General features: G+C 39.2%; 1 protein-coding gene and 1 pseudogene across 1 annotated transcript; both read left to right on the top strand.

Annotated features, from left to right (window-relative positions):
• The first annotated feature begins 1,290 nt into the window (after positions 1–1,290).
• On the top strand, positions 1,291–6,661 carry LOC137278716 (A disintegrin and metalloproteinase with thrombospondin motifs 17-like; annotated as a pseudogene).
• Positions 6,662–12,318: 5,657 nt separating this feature from the next.
• LOC137279243 (uncharacterized) lies at positions 12,319–22,870 on the top strand. Its single transcript, XM_067811746.1, has 15 exons — positions 12,319–12,361; positions 12,766–12,977; positions 13,250–13,327; positions 14,408–14,645; positions 16,015–16,084; positions 16,879–16,957; positions 17,239–17,322; positions 18,028–18,164; positions 19,137–19,168; positions 19,388–19,493; positions 19,669–19,821; positions 20,392–20,521; positions 20,926–21,051; positions 21,630–21,681; positions 22,692–22,870. The coding sequence occupies exons 1-15, from the start codon at positions 12,334–12,336 to the stop codon at positions 22,868–22,870; spliced, it is 1,704 nt and encodes a 567-aa protein (XP_067667847.1). The 5' UTR covers positions 12,319–12,333.
• The last annotated feature ends 2,274 nt before the right edge of the window (positions 22,871–25,144 follow it).

Raw genomic sequence — 25,144 nt, 5'->3', positions numbered from 1 at the left:
ATGACCATCTTCCATCCAGCAAATGTGAAACTGTGATATTGGTTACCCAGTCATGTTGGAATCACTGGTAATAGAAATTAAAAATTACACCCTGGAAACTATGGGGAAGACCAAATAGGTTATAATAAATTACATGCTACTCGATTAGTGAGTCCGGATTTGAAGAGGTCTTCGTACTACAAGATACATACCTGAATATTTTGCTGAAGAGACCTCTTCATCCCTGTTTCACACCTAAAGTCTGAGAAATTAACAAGAGTATAACGAGAAAATAATTACATGTGAATATGTACATTATATTTCAGGCATGTCAGGGAATCCGGTTCACTATACCATCGAGATGGGTGTTTTCCCTGATTTCGCTGACTACACAGGGTAAGTTGTAAAGTATGGGAGTAAAATACCACAGGTCCACATACAAAATATAACATATGTCATATGTTAGTAAAGTACACATTCTGGTACTTTGTTGGTTGAGTCCCATCTAGGATCCGAACCCGCATCTTCAGAGTCAGGCACCTAATCGCCAGCACACAATGTCAACCGCCTAGCCCCCTCAGTCACTGCGACTTCCACAAAGTCGGGATAACATTTCTTGTTTCTCACTACCGTCGAATCCTAAAATTTGCACCAGTCCTGAATTTAATTTGATCTTTTTTTGCACTGATACATTTTCGTGTATAGAGCAGGCAGGCTTCCGAAAACCGTCCCAGCTTTCAATATTCCAGGTTTTCGGATGACGTATAATTATCAGAATAAAAAATAAAATCCGCCCTTTTTTAAAAAAAGGAAAACAAAATATGTACCCTAAGTGATATGGGATGAAATGAGGTATAATATCTCTTTAAATGCCTGAATCCATGTGATCGAACCACCTGCCCTCATCTCTTTGCTGTCATTCTATACTGGCCAATAGTTGAGGATATTTGTAAAGTTTGAAATTAAGAATAATGATGTATTTATTCATTGACTTGTTAATAAAATATCAGTCATTATACTACCAATGTCACTAACGTTTTTGCCCAGTATATTTACTGAACTACGTATAGATTTTGCAATACAGTATATACTTGGCAATTTAATGGTCTTGGCAAATGACCCATTATTTCCCATAATTGCTGTTTCACCTTTATCATGTCTGATTATAAATTGTATAAGCATATTAATAGTTTGCATTATATATGAACATCAAACATATCACTTTATTTGAACAGGTATTAAAAAGTTTGCATTATCACTCTGTTTTTATATCTAATTACCCTTTTCTTAAATCGAGGCTCGAAATTTCAGATGCAGATACGCTATGACACAGTGAATAAACAGGACCCTTCTTTCTCCATCACTGTCTGGACAAAGGATCAACATTGCCACTGTAAGCAAGAGACCCTTTATTTCTCAATCCGTATATGTGTAACGTATATCAGCGTTGCAGCTATATGCAAGAGACCTTTTCTTTCTCCGTCAATATCTGAATAAGGCACGTCAGAATGGCTACTGTATGCAAAGGGATCCTCTCTCCATCAATATCTGCATAAAGCAGCATTGCCACTGTAAGCAACAGAAACGTTTTTTTGCAGTATCCGGATAAAGTACAGAAACTTTGTCATGGAACATACGGACTCCTCCCTCTCAGTGTCTGACTAAATAAGGGCATCCTTCATCATTCAACAGTCGCAATATGTATGATCACATACATGGTTTATTGTGATCCACGCCACGTGTATTTCTGAATTACAACTAACATTATGTATAGATGAATCTTATTCCGTGGCAACGGCGGGAACGTTTTATCACGATCTGATCTGAGACATTTGATAGTGATAAGAGGCCAAATCTTCGTCACACGCACGCACGCTCATACATACATAAATACATACATACATACAGAGGGAAATTTGTGTTTTACAATATGCTCCTCTATAACTTCAGTCCGCAGCTGGGTCTCCTTGGACGGAAACCACCAGGAATGGCAGCGTGGTACCCGTCATCCCGGCTCTCCTAGGTCTTGTAAATTACCTCTTAGTCAATGCACCTAGGTCAGCCGACGCCTATCTGATCTTCACAAGGTAAGGCACATGGGTTATGCCACATACAAACTGTAGCGCAAATGGGATTGCGCGGCGTAGAGAAAATGGGCAGTCTTCTTATATGCGATCGAAGCGAGCAGCGGTTGGCAACACACTTACCGCTCGTGGTATTCAGATCGTTCCTCACCTCTCACGTTGCAGATAAACGGCCACAAATATCCGTGCAGATATAAATAATTAGAGAATCTCACCCGAGTGTCTTTGGATATTAAATATATGACCACGAGTTGAAAACGTTACAACGCCAACCCTATATTTATTACTTACACACGTGAAATAATGGTTTATTCAAGATTTTAGGGGCAACCATTACCCCTGTCAGCTTCCGGTTCAACGCAGTGAAGGACCAGGTTTATTATTCCGAATTAAGAGTTACCTCCCCTGCTTTCAAACGCCCACTATGCCAGAAGTGTTTTTAAGTGCAGAATAAATGTTACAATCTGCATAGATATTTGTGGCCATTTATCCGCAACGTGAAAGGTCACAATGCAGAATCTGGAACCAATATGTACATGTTTAATGTATTTGATCATTCATTCTAATTTCATGTTACAGATACGACTTAGTAAATCAGTTTCCAGTAATTGGTGGGTATTTGAATCGTTCTTATCCCTTCTTGGTTTCCTTCTTCATGTTTTTGACCTTGGTTTCCCTCCTTACTCCAGTAATTAATCGTCGCCTTCCGCTACCTGACTGTACACTTTACTTATTCTCTGCTTTATCCAACGCCTCCGTATCTTTTTCCGACTTCCGTTTTGTCTCACAGTGCTGCCTTCTTCTCCTCACACCTTTTCTCCATAATCTTCGTTTTGCCCTTCAGTATTGTATTTCTACGGTTAATTACTTGGGGAGAAGTCAGTATCACAGACCCGGCAGGAATACTTGAAGTATCGCGTTTAACCTGAATGTAGTATTTTCCATAAAGTATGTATAGTACAGTACCGGATAAAGGGTGATAGGTGGAGTTTGTGTTCCAGGTACGGCTGCTATTGATCAACTGTGCACAGACATACCTGTAGGCATTACCAAAAACTTTGGTTCTGGTATTGTTGGGACAATTGCTGCTCATGAACTTGGCCACATGTAAGTATTTCTGCTGCAATCAGAATACCCTTCCACTGTTCGGGATGCTTTCTTACTTGATCATGAACTATGGACTTTCAAAGTGTTCATATGCCACTTAGATATATTCTTAAAGGTTTTGTCTACCTGTGTCAGTTCCACAGTTCCTAACGGTGGCATTTATTTTGACTGTTTTAGCCTTGGTTTACGACATGACTCCGATGTGGGCTGCAACGATACCGACTGGTTTGTAATGGGATCCTTTATAGGATTCGTCCCTCCACTCACTCCATCCAATCCCTGGACCTTCTCACCCTGTTCTGTGGCAACCTTAAAAACTACGCTATCTGTGTAAGTATGAGTGTCTGTATGGCAACACAGAGGCCCAAGGGGTTGAAGTGAGGTCAGTGTGCTTGATATTCCGTTTATGTGTAGATAACAACATGGCTACCAAGCAAGCCATCACTTTGCTTGATAATGGTGTTAGTATCCTCACAGAAACGTCGCATCGATTTGCAATAAGAAGTGGAGTATCCATAGAACTTGTTTTACATTGTTTATGAGAAGATCCCACATGTCAATCCACAGTATGCAATCATACGGCATACCAGGTCGACATGTTTTACAGTGTGTACAGATTCAGTACTATGAAGTCATCGAATAATTGCAAGTTTATGTTCCAGCAGTCACATTTTCATTTCCATAACTCCTTACCTAGCTCCTGGTCGTCTTTATTTATTGTTTAGAGGGGGTATTACTCCTTGACATCAGGTAACCAATATACATATTTGTACTTGAAGTTTAAGTTTAATATCTTGGTTTGTTATAGTTCGTTTTAAGGTCAAATTGAAAAAACAAAACAAAAACAAATAAACAACCACAAGTGCATAATCCTCTACCTTTCTATTTTTCACTAGACGAGAATGCGCACTCAACACTTCTATATCCAGTTCCACTCTTTCAACGAATGGGCAACGCGCAGGTCAAACGTTTCATGCTGATCAGCAGTGTGCAGATCACTTTTCATCTCTTTCGACGTTTTGCAGAGTATGTAAACAACAAACCAAAGTCAAATTAATCGTCGCTGACAAATTCATTTTGACCATTTATTCATACAAATATTGTGAAAGTCTAACGTCATGAATTGTTTCCAAATATGATAAAAGATCCAAATCTTATCTTAATTTTAACATACCTTGACTATGTTTTACTTTGTCACAATTGTCACATGTTTATCTGTAATTTTATCAAGGGTGTTGCGAATGGTACAAGACATTATGGAGAGGAGGTATGGGTTATGAATTAGTCATCATCATCATATTTAATTATTTCCTCCTTTGTTTGGAGAATATTGCAGGTACATGTGACATGATACATTAATTGTTGGTGTGTCAGTGGTTCATACAGAAACACTTCTTTTATACGCTGTGACAAACAAGCCCATACATTCCTTGGTGGATTTCTTTTCTTTACATTCCAGGGTGTATCACCTTATGAAAATGGAACCAATTTTGAGTTGATGTGTAGAGTTAGTTTCTGTTCGGCGCCTGGAAACCTGTGCATTGGGCTCATCCCTCTAGATCAGACGTCATGTGGCGATGAGATGGTGAACACGTTTCTCTTATTAAATTTAATTACTAATTTCGATTTGTACCGGCTGATTTTATGATGGTTTCACGTGTAACTACAGTAAATATTAGCAAAAGCAATAATACCTTGGAACTTTATAACACGATTCTCTCAGCAAAAGGACACTGATTATTGATATTTCATATACATTTTTACTGTGACACACGGTCAATACAATTCAACCAAACCGTAAATGAAATGAAATGTCTCTTTCCTGACAAAAGCACATCTTTAGACCTGCAACAGATACAGATGCTAAACTCGAATAGGTCTAAGAATGGTTAAAATAGTTTGTTCCTTGTTCATTTGAATTTGAACTGACGGACTTATTAAACCGAAACTGCAACATCGCCTCATGTTGACAAGTATTGTCCATTATTGCATCAAGATCAATGTATTGGAAACAGTTCAGTGGTGTTTGTTCGAGACTTCAGCCACACTTGTTCTGCAGACAGGGACTTCTAAGAATTCTTGTTCAACTCTTGTCACGGCGATCTCCTTCACTTCCAATTCAGCTGCCAATAAGAGACATTTTATACTGGTAAATGTATCTTTTGCAGTGGTGTGAACGTGGGGAATGTGTCCACAACGCTGTTGCACCACCAAGATCAGGTAAAAAGCCGATTATAATTTCCTATGATGAGACATCCATGCCATGAATATGTAACGTTTCTTAATAGACGTTAGGTATTCCGACCTAAAAGCAACATTTTAAATACAATTTTTCATTTTTCTAATACACACACCTCGTGTTATCATCCAACACGACCCAGCATACGTGAAAATAAAAACGAACAACAAAAAAAAACAAACAAGCAAAAAACAAAACAAAACACCCCCCAAAAAAAACAAAACAAAAAAAACAACAAAAAACAACAAACAAACAAAAAACAACAACAACACAAAAAAAACCCAAACAAACAAACAAAAAACAAAAAGCCCCGTGTATCATTGTACGTTTCTTGGTGCAAATAACAATGTGCACATTTTACTTATATTTTGGCGATGGTAGTTTAAATATTTGGTATTACACTGACCGCAGAACGTTTGGTTAACCCCGTATTGACTCGTGGCAGACATCGATAAGTAACGAACTTTGCATGTTAAGGCGGAGAGGTGTGACAATTTTAGAATGTCAAGTTCCATAGAAACATTCGAATACATGTATCATCTGCACTCCTACATTGCTGGCGTTTGAATGTCCATTTCGCTGTTGTCTGATTACGTTAACGTTTAACTTCTATGATTTCAACTACACTCACTATAGCGTGCGAGCGAACGTACGCAGTTTGGAACCGATTGCACATATAGAGAAACTTATGTTTCGAGAGTTTGAAGTGACGAAATCTCAAACGAAGCGAACGTCATTCTGTCAACAAAATGCCATTTGTGAGACCACAATGCTGGCTGTCATTACATTGCCATGGCTGGAGTTAGATATATTCACCTGCACCTCCTTGCAACCTTGACAAAACATTGATTGAGTATGATGGTCAGTATGGGGATGATATCTGGCTTAGGATTTTCAACAAATTTTTGTTGTCTTGGTAAATCATTGGCCAGGGGCCCAGTAACTGTTAGATACATGGTAATCAACTTTGAATATTACTGACTGTTTTCAAACATATAAACTAGATGAACAAACAAACGAGTATGTGCAGGTACTTCCCTAACGTATTTAAACTTACATGTCTCTTCCCACAGCCAAGTGTCCACAAGGGGATGACCCAGCGTATACCTGTGAAGAAGCGTCATGCACGACCTACTCGTCATTCAGGTTGTTGGCGTGCTGTGCAACGTGCGCTGCACAGATTCCACAGAAAAAGACCACAGTACGATTCATCGTTGTCCGAACAGCGCCACCGATCTTATTCTTTGGGTAGACAAACCGATGAATCTGATGACATGCGACTTGATGAAGATCACCATCTTTTATTGTACCTAATGTCTCCGCAAAATCTTTGTGTCTGATATAAGTGTGCCACTAACAGCAAAAATAGCTCTACATACGTCACAGTCTAATTCTGGAGAAAAAGCGAAACCTCTCCACTCTGTGGATTGTTTTTTAGAGAGGTTTTGACAACATTCAGGATGCTATTATCATAGGTTCATGCTTAGGATGTAAACATGAAGTTTTTTGTTGTTGTTGAAACGTTAGTTTTGGTCTGGTTGATGTTTCGTGTTCCTCAATTAGTAGTGGGAGAGGGCAGGACGTTTCAACATTGTAAGTCTCAACACTGACAATGGGCCGGGTCGACTACTTCAGAGGGGTCACCTGTGTTGTTGATGCTGGTTTGCCTGTTTGGAGCAGAACATCAATGCCTGCTAGTTGCTTTTGAACAATATTTATTTCCTGTGATGAAATATCTGTATACATTTACATGAAACATAGTTTAGGGATTGGCAAATTCCGGTAGTCTCATCGAAACTTTGAAATGATTTACGACTTTAGTAGGTTACGATTATTTGTGGAACTGTACACGTTGTGTGAAGGGGTTCCCTAATATTTTTAACACTTCTTATCATTTGTTAATCTATTGTCATGATGTGTGTTCGTATTGTGTACACAATAGCTACTTTAAAGTATTAATAAACATAGTTTTGATTTAAACTGTCTTTGTCTGTGTCAGTTTTTGAACCTTCCAATTCAGATTTGCTTTTTACTTACTTAACGCCACGATCAGCAATATCAGATATGTGAACCGAAACAAATTCGAAACTGAAATAACAGTGGCCTACTATTATAAAGTTACGGGTTAAACTCGCTTTGTGTGTATTAACCTAACTGTGGACACGGGTAAGTCTACGAATTAGCCTTGTCGAAGATTATCGATTATGGAAAAGCCAATACAGAATCAAAACCATTATAGTACATGTAAACAACATATGATGATGCATAAGAGTAATAGTTCTTAATATGAAGTTCTTGGGAGACACGTTTATACTGACATACAACAAGGCAAGTTCTATTTTTACGAACACACTTCGCGGTGGCTGAGCGGATTAGGTGGCTGATTTTGTGGTGTGGCGTTTAGACGCCTGACTCTGAGCGTGTGGGTTCGAATCCCAGATGGTACTCAACTCAAAAAAGTTCTTTACTAAGAAAGTGTAATCCCAAACTTACATATGTTACATTTGTCCACTTTCTAAATGGCATTGTGTAATCATAGTTTTCGGCCGTGGGAGCCCTGCCAATTAACACTTATCAGAGGGGTACACAAAGTACGCAGCCTTGACTACCAGTTGTCCTACTGTCATTTGTGTGGAAGTCTCGGTGGCTGAGCAGGTTAGGCGGCTGACTTTGTGTGCTGGCGATTAGGTGCCTGACTCTGAGGGTGTGGGTTCGAATGTCAGATGGGACTCAACTCACAATAATTCTAGAATTTGTACTTTACCAAGAAAGTGTAACCCGAAATATAACATATGTTGACATCTCCAAACTCTAAATGACGTGAATGTAAGTGAACGGCCAACAGTTTGAATGTGCGCGTGCTACACGTTTATTACATGTTGGCATGAAGGCTTTTTCATTTATCAGGTACTCATAAGAGCACCAATCAAAACTGCTCAAATGATACTACGACTTACTGAAAGTCCCCGCCAGTGCAGAAATAGATATGCTGCTTAAAGGAATGGCCCCAAACTATCGTAGAGAACTCACTATCTGGACTCGACGTCCGATTTTACAAGCATATCACCGTCAGGTGCTCCTAGTTTGGTGTCGATAGCAACTGTTTCATGGTAGAGGAAGTGATGATTTGTTAATATATAACTACAAATATTAGGCTGAATGTCGTTTAACCCTACTGTAAAGCATCTTGTATGTGAGTGAGTGAGTCGCATGGACCATACCGTGACGAGAAAAAAATTGACGTTGACAATGAATATATGTATATCATGAACCTGTCGTGAAAGGACAGTGAAATAACTTAGATTCTAGCATGTAAAGTTAATACTAATAGCACTATTTGCACAATACATACTATACAGGCTATAGAGCTATTGATCGCCAACAGATGAAGGCAGATCGCAACACTAGGCTCCATAGGAACTTACAATACTTTTGGCATCATCTCTTTTATGAAAATGCATTTTATCTGGAAATTCTTAAGCCCAGTTAAAGCGAAATAGGAAACGAACATGTCCCTAATGCATGAACTAATGCTGCTTCTAGAGGACAGTAACAACGTGCCAACTTGAGTGGAGAGCTAAAACTGAATCAGGTCTGAGGGGTGTACCGTTTTGGGTGACATTTGGAAGGAAACTTACTCTCGGTTATTGGCACGCTGATCTATGGATTGCGCCGTCTGAGACAACTGAGGTACCCAGAATGCGAGATTGGATTGCTGGATTTGTTCACGCATTATAAGAGTGTTCATGATGTGCATGAGAAACGTTGACGTCAGAAAATAGTCATTTTCGATATTGCCGTTACAGAATCCTTGGTGCTTGAAAGGCAAACTCGTGAAGAAACCTGTTTGAATTTGTTCTGAGCTGGTCAAAGCGGAACTTCGGGAGTTTTGCCCAGAGCGCCGTCCATTTCAACCGAGTACTCATTCCCACTCTCTATACTGACACCACAAATCACCATAACATTAGATGTACAGATGCGCAAAGGCAATATTGTCATTGATGTTATTTTATTGTGTCTTACTGTTCGTTGTAAACCATTTTGCTTTGGTTAAATTATCCCTTTAAGAATTTTACATTTTCATACCCTGCACGCAGGTCACACATACATTGTACAGTGATCTCCTACTGTCTACTCCTGTATCCTTTTGCTGTCTAGTTCTGCATTGTATCCCTCTACTGTCTACTTCTGCATCCCTGTCTACTTCTGTATCCCTCCGCTGTCTATTTCTGTAGCCCTCCACTGTCTACTTCTGTAGCCCTCTACTATCTACTTCTGTAGCCCTCTACTATCTACTTCTGAATCCCTCTACTGTTTACCTCTGTATTCCTCTACTGTCTACTTCTGTATCCATCTGATGTCTACTTCTGTACCCCTCTACTATCTACTTCTGTATCCCTTTACGATCTATTTCTGTATCCCTCTGCTGTCTATTTCTGTATTCCTCTACTGTTTACCTCTGTATTCCTCTACTGTCTACTTCTGTTTCCATCTCATGTCTACTTCTGTATTCCTCTAGTATCTACTTCTCTATCCATCTGCTGTGTACTTCCGTATCCCTCTACTGTCTACTTCTGTATTCCTCTAGTATCTACTTCTGTATTCCTCTAGTATCTACTTCTGTATTCCTCTACTGTCTACTTCTGTATTCCTCGGCTGTCTACTTCTGTATTTCTCTGTTGTCTATTTCTGTATCCTTCTCCTGTCTACTTCGGAATCCCTGTACTATCTACTTCTGTATCCCTCTACTGTCTACTTCTGTATCCCTCTCCTGTTTACTTCCGTATTCTTCAACTGTCTACTTTTGTGTCCCTCTACTGCCTATTTCTGTATTTCTCTACTGTCTACTGTATCCCTCTACGCATCCCCACGGAAAGCCTGTGTATATACACACATCGGAAACATGGACTGAAGCTTTTAATACTGGGGAGACATTCAAAACACTATGATTTAATTTATGATTGTGTAATAGTCCGGTTTTCGATAATATCTCTGTATTTCTGTGATGCCCCTCCAGATGCTACATACTAGGGAGGGTGGATAGTAAAGTGGGGCTTAGTCTATCGATTTTGTGACCCGCAGTGGGGGTTTATGTTAATCACCATGTCTTGCTTGTGGCCATTTCACAAGATACCGCCTGCATCCACATCCCAATATCGCCTGTTTCTGTATCACCTAACAACTACTTCTTTATCCCACTACCACCTGCTTCTGATTCCTCTACTGCCTACCTTTATATCCCACTTCTGCATCACCTACTGCCTGCTTCCATATCCCAATATCGCCTGCTTCTGTATCAACTAGCAACTACTTTTCTATCCGACTATCGCCTACTTCTGTATCCCATTAGCACCTGCTTCTGTATCGCCTACTGCCTACCACTTTATCCCATTACCGCCTGCTTCTGTATCCCACTACTGCTTACTTCTGTATTCCACTATCGCCTACTTCTCTATCCCATTACCGCCTACTTGATATGGGAAGTTTATAGTTCGTTTATGATATGACTTAAAAGACATAGTGAAAACAGGTGTCGTTATATTAAGATAAGGCGTCATTATATTCTATTCATATTGACTGAAGCCTGACACCTAGTTTTTAATACCTTCCCATATTCATAATCATAACTCTACATAAAACTCTGCATAATGCAATTGTCTTCAGATATATACAAACGGAATACTACTCTGTCAAAATCCTTGCACTCTTGAAGGGAAGAGTGATGATTAAATGAATATAATCAAATTTTAGCACAGTATTTCGATATTTCAATGACTTACAAAATTCCGAATAGTGTTTATTGCTCATCGATTAATTATACATGTGTCTTACATTAAATATATGTTAATGACTGGCCTTTTTAAACATTAATTTTTGACGGGGGAGTTATAGAGGACGCGGTCTGGAGAACCTTCAAATGTTGGTCTGTATTTCATAGGCACAGCTATTAACCCAGACCAAGTTGTGTCAGAATACAGTCAACAATGTTTCATTAAATGTTTATGTTTTCATAAGTTAATGGTTGCATAAGGATTGAACTAAACGGAAATAAATCTGCTTGATAGTTTCTAATGTACCTGTCTATATACCTATAGCCTGCATGAATAACACATTGCCTAAGGCACGCTTTAAAAGGCGTTTTAACATATAATGGACACAGATTGTCCAAGCTGACGTTTACGAAAAATAACAGATATAGCTTAAATTGTCTAGTGACAATGGCTGTGACAAAATAGAACCCCTTGAGATGAGGACAGTGTCCCGTGGGAATTGCAATCTGGTGTGGCAGCCAGTGGCAACATATTATTTTCTTATTTGGAAAGAACGTTTAATCTGGTTTCTAGCAATGCATACCACCCACAGACGTGACAAAGGGCAAGACCTAAAAGAGCCACTGAAGGAGCACTTGATTTTTGGTGTTACCTGGAAGAGCCTAAAATCGCGTAAATCGTAATAGTTCAGCGATGAATGTTGATAAAAACAAACGGACTGATTTCCCGTGTAGCCCCAGGAATCAGCTACCCAAAACTATATAGCACCCGTGTGTAACGCGACGGATGCATCCGCCCCTTCCCCCTCTAAGGGCTGTGTTGAAATTGATGTAACAAGCTGTAGCAGACTTGCCCCCAGGCTGTAAATGTTTGGATTTACTGACCTTGAAAATCAGTTCGGCCATCTCATCAAGATAAAAACGCCCTAGTTGCAAGCCAAGGCGAAAATCAAAGATAATAATCATCACTCGAGTCGATTGGCTGTAAATACGATGGTGATCGTACCCCGGGTCTGGAATACATTTAAATATGGTCATCATGCTGCATGGTACAGCAGGTACATCAACAGATATTCACCACATCTAAATCCGCTGAGATGTTGTTGAGTATCATATTGCTAGGATTTGCAACGTCGGGTGATTCACTCTCCTTCATGGACGAGTCGCACTATGGTGTTTCTGGTAGGTGATGTTCCACTTTAACATGTTTATGTATATGTGTGGTCATGTCATCCCTGTGTACATATCCAGTGGATGGCAGTATAACCCAAATTAGATGACAAGGATTGTGTACACTTGTCGGGAACTGCTTCGTTGACATGATGCAACATGACACTAAAATCAACAACACCAACTAAAGGTTAACATCCAAATGAAAACCTGGTTCGATCGGATGGATACCTTTATGTGTAATTTTGTACCTTTGGTGTAATTTGTCTGTGAGTCTAACGCCTTCAGTCACACATCTGTACATTCAAATTCTTTCAAAATCATATTAATAGAGGCCTTGCGAGTCCTTCTCATTGTTATCATAAAGGATAACACGATTTTCAGCGTTCATTCATCAAATCGGCGTTATTTCACAGATACTGTGGAACCAGTATTAATCCATTCCGCTCACATTCGACATGAAAGATCCGCGACGCACATGCCTGATGTTCTTCACTTCCGGTTTGACCTCTCTGGCACAGAGGTTTCACTTAATCTGACACGGAGTGAACGAGACATAGAGAGTTATCCTGTCTATGTAACTGATGAACGTGGTACAGTTCTTCAAACAGATCTCCCACAGCATGAGGTAAGCAATAACTTTATGTACATGATTTGTTTTAAGAACATATATTAAACACTGTTTGGGATAATATATTTTGATTTTGAGCTTCGTTTGTTGTGATTACTTTGAGCACAATTTCATGTTTCACAAAACACAGTTGTATCAAAATCCCTGACACATATGTGCAATGCATAAAATGCTTTTACTTAACATAAGTGCGGTTGAAATACATCAGGGCAAAAATCCTGTTTGCATGCATGATAAAATAATTGACATAATACTGTTTGTTGAGACAGAACACAGCTGTTTATCGAAGCTCTGCACAAGGATCGGCTGCCATCATTCAGCGAGAGGAGGAGGATGTTTATCAACTAGTAAGTAGTGGTTAACTATTATGTGCCTGAGAATGGGTCGAGCTCAGCAACCTTGTCGTATTGGACATGTGATGTTAAAGAGGTTGGGTACCGAGGTATGTGCTCTTACCGTATGCGACAGGATGTGACAGCAGGAGCGCGTATGTATGTTATTTCAATTGATCTTGCTTCTAATTATACTTCATTATATTTTGGTCACACAAGTGTGTAAACCTGGACAAGAGATATCTCGAGTTATCAGATTTCATTTGGGTATGCTGGTTGAATTGGAGATACTGTTGATACACACTGGTAACATGATTTTTTAAATATTTTTGAATCTATTAATCTAGTTTTAATTTACTATATAAAACTTTATATTTTATTAAAAAAAACTCTTGTAAATGTATCTATCTGTTTTTATTGATAAATCGATATGTTTCTTATTTCCTCTCTTTTTAGAAGTTATTTAATGTGTCAGATCCTACATACTGCCTTGATTTTTCTGCTTTATTTCATATCACTACTGAAACATCTTGATAAAAAAAACACACACATTGGATGATAAAAGTAAACAATTTACTTTTAAGCTAACTTGTATTGACGTAATACTTTCTACAGACGATGCCACAAGGGGGCACCACTTGTCAAACAAATGCCATGGTGACTTGCTGCTTTATTACATAATTTGATTAGGGACACACTTTTGTCTTGAAAATGATACGAAACTGAGCAGTTCCTTGACATTTTGATATTTTGTATGCAACCTCCTTAAATGAGTTGAAATGTTTCGCCACTGACGTTATGTCTGTAATTCATGTAGCTAAGGTTGTCGACCTAACGCCTGTAGAGTGACATTATTAACAATCCCGGTTAAAGATGTCTACCTTGACGCCACGAGCCGTGTTCGTGTAGAAGAATGGGTGACGTTTGGGGCTTTGTTTTTATTTAGCATCTGATGACATGTTTCCGAATCACACTTGCTCCTGATGTTTAGTTTGTAAGTATTATACCAGTCCTGTTGGGTACAAGACAACGTCTTGCTTGCAAGAACTGTCAGATGATACGTGCACATATCCCGTTGACGTTATGCTTCTTCAGTCTGGGACGATCCATGTCAACAATCAGAGGTACAATATCTGGCCAAAGAAACACCAGGTGAACAAACGCCAGGCGTCCGACACCAGAAATCAACACGAACTCCGAGAAATTATCCCCTTTAATATGAGTGACGACACAGTGAATCTCCAGTCTGAATTTCCTACTCTTCAGCAAGGCACTCCGTCAAATGTTCAAGACTCTCAAGCAAATGTTCAAGACATTCGGTCAAATGTCCAAGGTATTCCGTTAAATGCACTTTCTCCTTTACTCCTCCAAGCGCTCCCTCCTCTCTCTAACAATAAGCATTTATTTACCGTCATTCAGCAGTATTCCTGCAATACTAAGGTTGGTTTCCTGCTCCTAAATATATATTTTCATTTCACTACAATGCGGAAATAAGATTGAGAGAACACGTTACGTGACTGTGACTGTAGCAACAGCTACGATTTCGGTGCATCCAAGTGTCAATCCTTGTGATAGGTGGATGAGACAGCATGCTTTTCCAGACGAATATCGATGAGTAACTTAATAACGTTTGATAAACATGATCATGTTAAATGCAATATATGTTGTGTAGCAAATGCAGCCATTATCACCTTAAGGCAAAGAAGTCAACAGAGCAGCGATTTGCTGTAAGACAGCCTCCCATCTCGTTCATCGCTGAACCAAACATGTACCCTTTTGCACCATGTCGGTAGTCGTGTCAGTACAGGTTTAACTTTATGGCGATATATTCCACTTCTCTCAGAGGATTTCTAATGGTTGGGTGGGAAATGCAAGTTGTGTCTGTTGCTGTAGTACATCGGTAACATAGCTGAAACACTTGGATGAATCGGTCCTTAGCGAAAGTGGTCACTTTTGGTCTTCCATTTCTGAGAGAATCTTTGGGGTCGAAGAGAAACGTCTATATCGATGCCATAATGGAGATATGGTGGTGTTTGACGCTGACGTGTCTTGCAACAGCAAACAGGGGCTCCCCTTTCTCAAACTTCCAATGGCGAAATTTTGGCCAGTAGCATTCACTTTTGACATTTAAATGATGAGTTTGGTTTGGCCTTTAATTTCGGCTTCCTCCACCCATGTATTCGACACTGTCATGTATTGCGTTAAAATCTCTTTCTGCGTGGATATTTCATGTGTCAGTTTCATTTGGTATGACATATGTTGATGAACACATTTTACTTAACAACCACGATATGATTAACGGGAATAAAGACAAGAATTGTCTTAATGATGACTGCTTTCAGAATATAAGACATAAACAGCTTTAAACGCACGTGCATTTTTCCAAGAGTATATATGACCATCTTCGATCCAGCAAATGTGAAACTGTGATATTGGTTACCCAGTCATGTTGGAATCACTGGTAATAGAAATTAAAAATTACACCCTGGAAACTATGGGGAAGACGTGTGGAATCCAAATAGGTTGTAATAAATTACTTGCTACTCGAGTCCAGATTTGAAGATGTCTTCATACTACAAGATACATACCTGAATATTTTGCTGAAGAGACCTCTTCATCCCTGTTTCACACCTAAAGTCTGAGAAATTAACAAGAGTATAACGAGAAAATAATTAAATGTGAATATGTACATTATATTTCAGGCATGTCAGGGAATCCAGTTCACTATACCATCGAGATGGGTGTTTTCCCTGATTTCGCTGACTACACAGGGTAAGTTGTAAAGTATGGGAGTAAAATACCACAGGTCCACATACAAAATATAACGTATGTCATATGTTAGTAAAGTACACATTCTGGTACTTTGTTGGTTGAGTCCCATCTAGGATCCGAACCCGCATCCTCAGAGTCAGGCACCTAATCGCCAGCACACAATGTCAGCCGCGTAGCTCCCTCACTCTCTGCGACTTCCAGAAAGTCGGGATAACATTTCTTGTTTCTCACTACCGTCCAATCCTGAAATTTGCACCAGCCCTGAATTTATTTTCATCTTTTTTAGCACTGATACATTTTAGTGTATAAAACAGGCAGGCTTCCGAAAGCCGTCCCAGCTTTCAATATTTCAGGTTTTCGGATAACATATAATTATCAGAATGAAAAATAAAATCCGCACTACCTAGCCATGGCTCTTTTTCAAAAAGGAAACAAACGAAAAAAGAAACAAAAAAACCCCCCAACAACAAACAAATAGCCAAAAAGGAAAAATAAATAAATTATGTACCCTAAGCGATGTGGGGTGAAATGAGGTATAATATCTCTTTGAATGCCTGAATCCATGTGATCGAACCGCCTGCCCTCATCTCTTTGCTGTCATTCTATACTGGCCAATAGTTATGAATAATGATGTATTTATTCATTGATATGTTGATAAAATATCAGTCATAAAAGTACCAATGTCCCTAACGTTTTTGCCCCGTATATTTACTGAACTACGTATAGATTTTGGAATACAGTGTATACTTGGCAATTTTGTTTCCAAATATCATAACAGGTGTCTTTTATTCCAGCTTTCTTCGGAATGCCAATGGCAACACTACCGTCACCATCTCCAACATGAGACTGTACTATGCCTTCGTGGAAGAAATGGTAAAACTGACAACCAATATACAGAATTACCATTTTATCATATCTGCATGCATCATGTGGTAGAATAACCCAAAGGGAATTTCAAACGACCCGTTATTTGCCTTAATTGCTGTTTCACCTTTACCATGTCTGATTATAAATTGTATAAGCAGATTAATAGTTTGCATCGTACATGAACTTCAAACATATCACTTAATTTGAACAGGTATTAAAAAGTTTGCATTATCACTCTGTTTTTATATCTAATTACTCTTTTCTTAAATCGAGACTCGAAATTGCAGATGCAGATACGCTATGACACAGTGAATAAACAGGACCCTTCTTTCTCCATCACTGTCTGGACAAAGTTCATCAACATTGCCACTGTAAGCAAGAGGCCCTTTATTTCTCCATCAGTATATGTATAATGCATATCAGCATTGCAGCTATTTGCAGGAGACCTTTTCTTTCTCCGTCAATATCTGAATAAGGCACGTCAGAATTGCCAGTGTATGCAAAGGGGTCCTTTCTTGTCAATAACTGCATAAAGCAGCATTGTCACTGTAAGCAACAGAAACTTTTTCTTGCAGTATCTTGCAGATAAAGTATATCAACTTTGTCATGGAAAATACGGAGCCTCTCTCTCAGTGTCTGACTAAATAAGGCCAGCCTTCTTCATTCAACAGTTGCAATATGTATGATCACATACATGGTTTATTGTACCTGTGTGTATGACAATACCGCTGCTGTGTAGTTCCTGTTACCGATGTGGTTCCTAAATACCACACGTATGCTTACAATTACTGCTTTTCTGACTTCCTTATTTATTATTCGCTAATGTGATAAACTCCACGTGTATTTCTGAATTACAACTAACATTATGTATAGATAAACCTTATCCCGAGGCAACGGCAGGAACGTTTTATCATTCTCTGATCTGAGACATGTTTCGGATATATATATATATATATATATATATATATATATATATATATATATATATATATATATATATATATATATATATATATATAGGGTTTCGTGGAGGGGGTGGGAATAGTGTTTTACAATTTGCTCCTCTGTAACTTCAGTCCGCAGCTGGGTCTCCTTGGACGGAAACCACCAGGAATGGCAGCGTGGTACCCGCCATCCCGGCTCTCCTAGGTCTTGTAAATTACCTCTTAGTCAATGCACCTAGGTCAGCCGACGCCTATATGATCTTCACAAGGTAAGACACATGGATTATATCACACGCAAACTGTAGCGCAAATGGGATTGCGCGGCGTAGAGAATATGACCAGTCTTCTGATATGCGAGTGAATCGAGCAACGGTTGGCAACGCACTTCCCTCGCTTCGGTTCAAAAAATATTTTTCATGTCAAATATCAAAGGTACACCCCAAAGTCCTCACGGGGTTGTGCTCTCAGATTTGCAACCTCATGTTTGATAATTACTCACGTGAAATATGTTTTATTCAACAGTTTAGCGCCAGTCGTGGTATTCAGATCGTTGTTCGCCTCCATTACCCCTGCCAGCTTACGCGCAACCCCATTTGTACTACAGTTTGCCTCTGGTTATGCATGTGCGTAATTAGACCCAGGGGCTACAAAATGATATCAAACGCTGCAAAGTACTATTGTGTGTGGTTGTTTTGTTTGGAATACACTTGTGAAGTTTCCTATATCCCTGACGTTCAAACAAGTGAAACACGTGGCAGATGCGACTACCAACCAATGTGACTTTTATCAGTAATACCACAGGTAGGACACCGCGGGACATTTCATTCATGTGGAATACCAGCTTACGTGTAAGAGCGTTCTTCTTTAATATTTATATGACTCACAATGCTATGACGTCAAAAATCTGATGATAACAAAATTTTCACCGAACACAAATGAAGACTGATGATTTTTTTTGACAATAACAAGAATCTCACCCTCGTGATTTCAGATATCAAATATATCAATACTCGATGATAAAGGTAAAATATCCTCTACAAGCCTCGGATATTTGTAACTGTTTCAACTCGTGGTCATATATTTGATGTAAGAAGACACTCGGGTGATATTCTCTACATATTTATATCTGCATAGATATTTGTGGCCATTTATCCGCAACGTGAAGGGTCACACTGCAGAATCTGGAACCAAATTGTACATGTTTAATGTATTTGATCATTCATTCTAATTTCATGTTACAGATACGACTTAGTAAATCAGTTTCCAGTAATTGGTGGGTATTTGAATCTTTCTTATCCCTTCTTGGTTTCCTTTTTCATGTTTTTGACCTTGGTTTCCCTCCTTACTCCAGTAGTTAATCGTGGCCTTCCGCACTATCACAGAATCGACAGGAATACTTGAAGTATCGCGTTTAACCTGAATGTAGTACTTTCCATAATGTATGTATAGTACAGTACCGGATAAAGGGTGATGGGTGGAGTTTGTGTTCCAGGTACGGCTGCTATTGATCAACTGTGCACAGACATACCTGTAGGCATTACCAAAAACTTTGGTTCTGGTATTGTTGGGACAATTGCTGCTCATGAACTCGGCCACATGTAAGTATTTCTGCTGCAATCAGAATACCCTTCCACTGTTTGGGATGCTTTCTTACTTGATCATGAACTATGGACTTTCAAAGTGTTCATATGCCACTTAGATGTTCTTAAAGGTTTTGTCTACCTGTGTCAGTTCCACAGTTCCTAACGGTGGCATTTATTTTGACTGTTTTAGCCTTGGTTTACGACATGACTCCGAAGTGGGCTGCAACGATACCGACTGGTTTGTAATGGGATCCTTTATAGGATTCGTCCCTCCACTCACTCCATCCAATCCCTGGACCTTCTCACCCTGTTCTGTGGCAACCTTAAAAACTACGCTATCTGTGTAAGTATGAGTGTCTGTATGGCAACACAGAGGCCCAAGGGGTTGAAGTGAGGTCAGTGTGCTTGATATTCCGTTTATGTGTAGATAGCAACATGGCTACCAAGCAAGCCATCACTTTGCTTGATAATGATGTTAGTATCCTCACAGAAACGTCGCATCGATTTGCAATAAGAAGTGGAGTATCCATAGAACTTGTTTTACATTGTTTATGAGAAGATCCCACATGTCAATCCACAGTATGCAATCATACGGCATACCAGGTCGACATGTTTTACAGTGTGTACAGATTCAGTACTATGAAGTCATCGAATAATTGCAAGTTTATGTTCCAGCAGTCACATTTTCATGTCCATAACTCCTTACCTAGCTCCTGGTCGTCTTTATTTATTGTTTAGAGGGGGTATTACTCCTTGACATCAGGTAACCAATATACATATTTGTACTTGAAGTTTAAGTTTAATATCTTGGTTTGTTATAGTTCGTTTTAAGGTCAAATTGAAAAAAAAACCAAAACAAAAACAAATAAAAAACCACAAGTGCATAATCCTCTACCTTTTTATTTTTCACTAGACGAGAATGCGCACTCAACACTTCTATATCCGGTTCCACTCTTTCAACAAATGGGCAACGCGCAGGTCAAACGTTTCATGCTGATCAGCAGTGTAGAGATCACTTTTCATCTCTTTCGACGTTTTGCAGAGTATGTAAACAGCAAACCAAAGTCAAATTAATCGTCGCTGACAAATTGATTTTGACTTTTATTCATACAAATATTGTGAAAGTCTAAAGTCATGAATTGTTTCCAAATATGATAAAAGATCAAATCTTAACTTAATTTTAACATACCTTCATTATGTTTCACTTTGTCACATGTTTATCTGTAATTTTATCAAGGGTATGACGAATGGTAATAAACATTATGGAAATTAGGTATGGCTTATGAATTACTGATTTGTTTGGAGAATATTGCAGGTACATCTGACAAGATGCTCTAACTGTTGTTATGTCAGTGGTTCATATTAATGATTTGTATAGAAACACTTCTTGTTTTGTGCGAATCAAGCACATTCATTCCTTGATGAATTTCTTTCCTTTATATTCCAGGGTGTATCACGTTATGAAAATGGAACCAATTATGAGTTGATGTGTAGAGTTACGTTCTGTTCGGCGCCTGGAAACCTGTGCTTTGGGGTCATCCCTCTAGATCAGACGTCATGTGGCGATAAGATGGTGAACACGTTTCTCTTATTAAATTTAATTACTAATTTTGATTTGTACCGGCTGACATTATGATGGTTTCACGTGTAACGGAGTAAATATTAGCAAAAGCAATAATTATTTGGAACTTTATAACACGATTCTCTCAGCAAAAGGACACTGATTTTTTATTTTTCATGATACATTATTACTGTGACACATGATCAATACAATTCAACCGAACGGTAAATGAAATGGAATGTCTCTTTCCTGACAAAAGCACATCTTCAGACCTCCAACAGATACGGATGCTATACTCGAATAGGTCTAAGAATGGTTAAAATAGTTTGTTCCTGGTTCATTTGAATTTGAACTCATGGACTGTATTAAACCGAAACTGCGGGACATCGCCTCATGTTGGCAAGTATTGTCCATTAATGCATCAACATCAATGTATTGGAAACAGTTCAGTGTTATCTCTTCGAGTCTTCGACCAAACTTATTCTGCAGACAGGGCTTTCTAAGAATTCTTGTACAAGTCTTGTCACTGCGATCTGCTGCACTTCTGATTTGCTGTCAATACTTACCAAGACTGTTAAATACTGTTTCAGTGGTGTGAACGTGGGGAATGTGTCCACAACGCTCTTGCACCAGCACGATCAGGTAATAAGCCGAATATAATCTCCGATGATAATGACACGAATGTGTAACGTTCCTTAAGAGATGATATATATTCCAACTTAGAAGCAACATATTAAATAAATAGCGCATAGTCTGAAGCACACACCTCGTGTTATGATCAACACCCCCACCCCCACCCCACCCACTCTCAAAACAAATTATTAACAAACAAACAAAAAATAATTAAAAACCCAAACAAAAGGAAAAACAAAAAACAGACAGTCCCGCGTACCTTTGCATGTTTCACGATGTAAACAACAATGCGCATATTTTCACTTTTATTTTACAAAGTGCCAACAGAAATTTAAACATTCAGTATTACACTGACCGTAGAACGTTTTGTTGACCCCGTATTAACTTGTGGGATGCATCGATAAGTAACCAACTTTGTGTGTTAAGGGGAAAAGGTGTGACAATTTTAGAATGTAAGTCCCATAGAAACATTCGAATACATGTATCATCTGCACTCCTACATTGCTGGCGTTTGAATGTCCATTTCGCTGTTGTCTGATTAAGTTAACGTTTAACTTCTATGATTTCAACTACACTCACTATAGCGTGCGAGCGAACGTACGCATTTTGGAACCGATTGTACATATAGAGAAACTTATGTTTCGAGAGTTTGAAAGGACGAAATCGCAAACGAAGTGAACGTCATTCTGTCAACAAAATGTCATTTGTCAGACCACAATGCCATGGTTGGACTAAGGTATATTCACTTGTACATATTTGACACCCTGACAAAACATTGAATGTTTACGATGACCAGTATGGGGATGATATCTGGCTTAGCATCTTCAACAAAGCTTTGTTCGCTTGGTAAATCAATGGCCATGGGCTCAGTAACTAGTAGAGACATGCTAATGTGAAGACCGTCGTTATCAGGTTTGAATAGTACTGACTATTTTCAAACATATAAACCAAATGAACAAACAATCGAGCATGTGCAGGTACTTCCCTAACATATCAAACCTACATGCTTCTTCCCACAGCCAAGTGTCCACAAGGGGATGACCCAGCGTTTACCTGTGAAGCAGCGTCATGCACGACCTACTCGTCACCCAGGTTGTTAGCGTGTTGTGCAACGTGTGCTGCGCAGATTCCACAGAAAAAGACCACAGTACGATTCATCGTACTCCGAACCGCGCCACCGATCCTATTCTTTGGGTAGACAAACCGATGAATCTGATGGCATTCGCTTTATTTATCCACTGTATGTCCATATCGATATCGGAAATGCAACTTGATGAAGATCACAATATTTTATTGTACCTAAGGTGTACAGGAAATCTTTGTGTCTGATATAAGTGTACCACCAACAGCAAAAGTAGCTCTACACACGTCGTCACCGTCTAATTCTGGAGAAAAGCGAAAACGCTCCACTCTGTGGATTGTTTCTGAGAAAGCTCTTGACAATATGCAGCATGCTATTGTCATAGATTTATGCTTAGGATGTAAACATGAAGTTTTGTTTGGGGTTGAAACGTTAGTTTTGGTCTGGTTGATGTTTTGTGTTACTCCAGTTAGTTTCAACAATGTAAGTCTCCACACTGGCAATGGAACTGGTCGACTACTTCAAAGGGGGTCACCTGTGTTGTTGATGCTGGTTTGCGCGAAATTGGGTTTTAGATTTTGGCAAGTTCCGGTAGTCTCACGGAAACTTTGAAATGATTTACGACTTTAATAGGTTACGAATATTTGTGGAACTGTACATGTTGTGTTAAGGAGTTTCCTTATATTTTGAACATGTCTTATAATTTGTGAACCTTTGAACCAAATATTGTCATGATGTGTGTACATGGTGTACACAATAGCAGCTTTAATGTATAAATAAACATAGTTCGTGATGTGATGTGTCTTTTGTCGGTTTAAACTGTTTTTGTCTTTGTCAATTTAAAGTTTTGAATTCAGATTGTTTGCTACTTACGTAACGCCACAAACAGCAATATCAGATGTTTGAACCGAAACAATTCGAGACTGAAATAACGGTGGCCTACTGTTATAAAGTTACGGGTTAAACTTATTTTGTAAAGCAAGACAAGCTCTATATTTTACGAAGACATCTCGCGGTGGGTGAGTGGGTTAGGCTGCTGACTTTGTATGATGGCGATTAGGTGTCTGACTCTGAGGGTTTTGGTTCGAATCCCAGAAGGGGCTCAACTAAAAAAAGTACTAGAATTTGTACTAAGAAAGTATAATCGCAAATATAACATATGTTACATTTGACCACTTATGTTACATTTGACCACTTTAGTATGTTGAAATTCGCTCAAACCAAAATCAGAAAAGAACATGTCCGTAATGCATGGACTGCTGCTGCTTTTAGACGATAGTAACAGCGTACCAGCTTGAGTGGAGAGCTAAAATTTAATCAGGTCCGTTTGGATGACATTCGGAAGGAAGGTATTCCACTGACAATCTGCATGTGGGATTCGAAACTCTCGGTTTCTGCCACGCTGCTATACGGATTGCGGAGTCCGAGACGACAGAGGCACCCAGGGTGCGAGATTGGATTGTTGGACGTGTTCACTTATTGTTGGAGCGTTCATGATGTGCATGAGAAACGCTGACGTCAGAAAATAGTCATTTTGGATATTGCCTTTACAGAATCCTTGGTGCGTGAAAGGCAAACTTGTGAAGAAACCTATTTGAATTTGTTCTGAGCTGGTCAAAGCGGAACTTCGGGAGTTTTACCCAGAGCGCCGTCCTTTTCAACCGAGTACTCATTCCCACTCTCTATACTGACACCACAAATCACCATAATATTAGATGTACAGACGTGCTTATGCAATATTGTCATTGATGACATTTTACTGTGTATTACTCTTCGTTGTAAACTATGTTGCTGTAGTTAAATTAACCCTTTAAGAGTCTCACATTTTCACGCCCTGCATGCAGGTCACACGTACTGTGAACTTCTACTGTTTACTGTTGTATCTTTTTGCTGTCTACTTCTGTATCCCTCTACTGTCTACTTCTGTATGCCTCGGTTGTCTATTTCTGTGTCACTCTCCTGTCTACTTCTGAATACCTCTACTATCTACTTCTATATCCCTCTGCTGTCTATTTCTGTATCTCCTTCCGCATTCTTCAACTGTCTACTTTTGTGTCCGTCTACTGTCTACTTCTGTGTCCTTCTACTGTCTACTTCTGTATCCCTCTACGCATCCCCACAGAAAGCCTGTGTATATACACACATCGGAAACTTGCACTAAAGCTTTTAATACTGAGGAGAAGAACTATGTTTAATATTAAAAATACGACATATTAATTGATGAGTCTGTAATTGTCCGGTTTTCGATCATGTCTCTGTATTTCTGTGACGCACCTTCAGATGCTACATACTAGGGAGTGTGGAACTGGGGCTCAGTTTATCGATTTTGTGACCCGCAGTGGGGGCCTATGGTAAACACAATGTCTTGCTAACTTGTGGCCATAATCGCAT

This window comes from Haliotis asinina, chromosome 3 (assembly GCF_037392515.1).
Source record: "Haliotis asinina isolate JCU_RB_2024 chromosome 3, JCU_Hal_asi_v2, whole genome shotgun sequence".
Lineage (NCBI taxonomy): Eukaryota > Metazoa > Mollusca > Gastropoda > Lepetellida > Haliotidae > Haliotis > Haliotis asinina.
Note: the sequence above shows the minus strand (reverse complement) of the source record. Positions and strands in the feature narration are given on the sequence as shown.

Coding starts and splice junctions, on each gene's coding strand:
- LOC137279243 (XM_067811746.1), top strand. CDS start 12,334: ATGGACGAGTCGCACTATGGTGTTTCTG. Junction 21,052..21,629: donor CGTCATGTGGCGATAAGATG/GTGAACACGTTT, acceptor ATACTGTTTCAG/TGGTGTGAACGTGGGGAATG. Junction 21,682..22,691: donor TCTTGCACCAGCACGATCAG/GTAATAAGCCGA, acceptor TTCTTCCCACAG/CCAAGTGTCCACAAGGGGAT.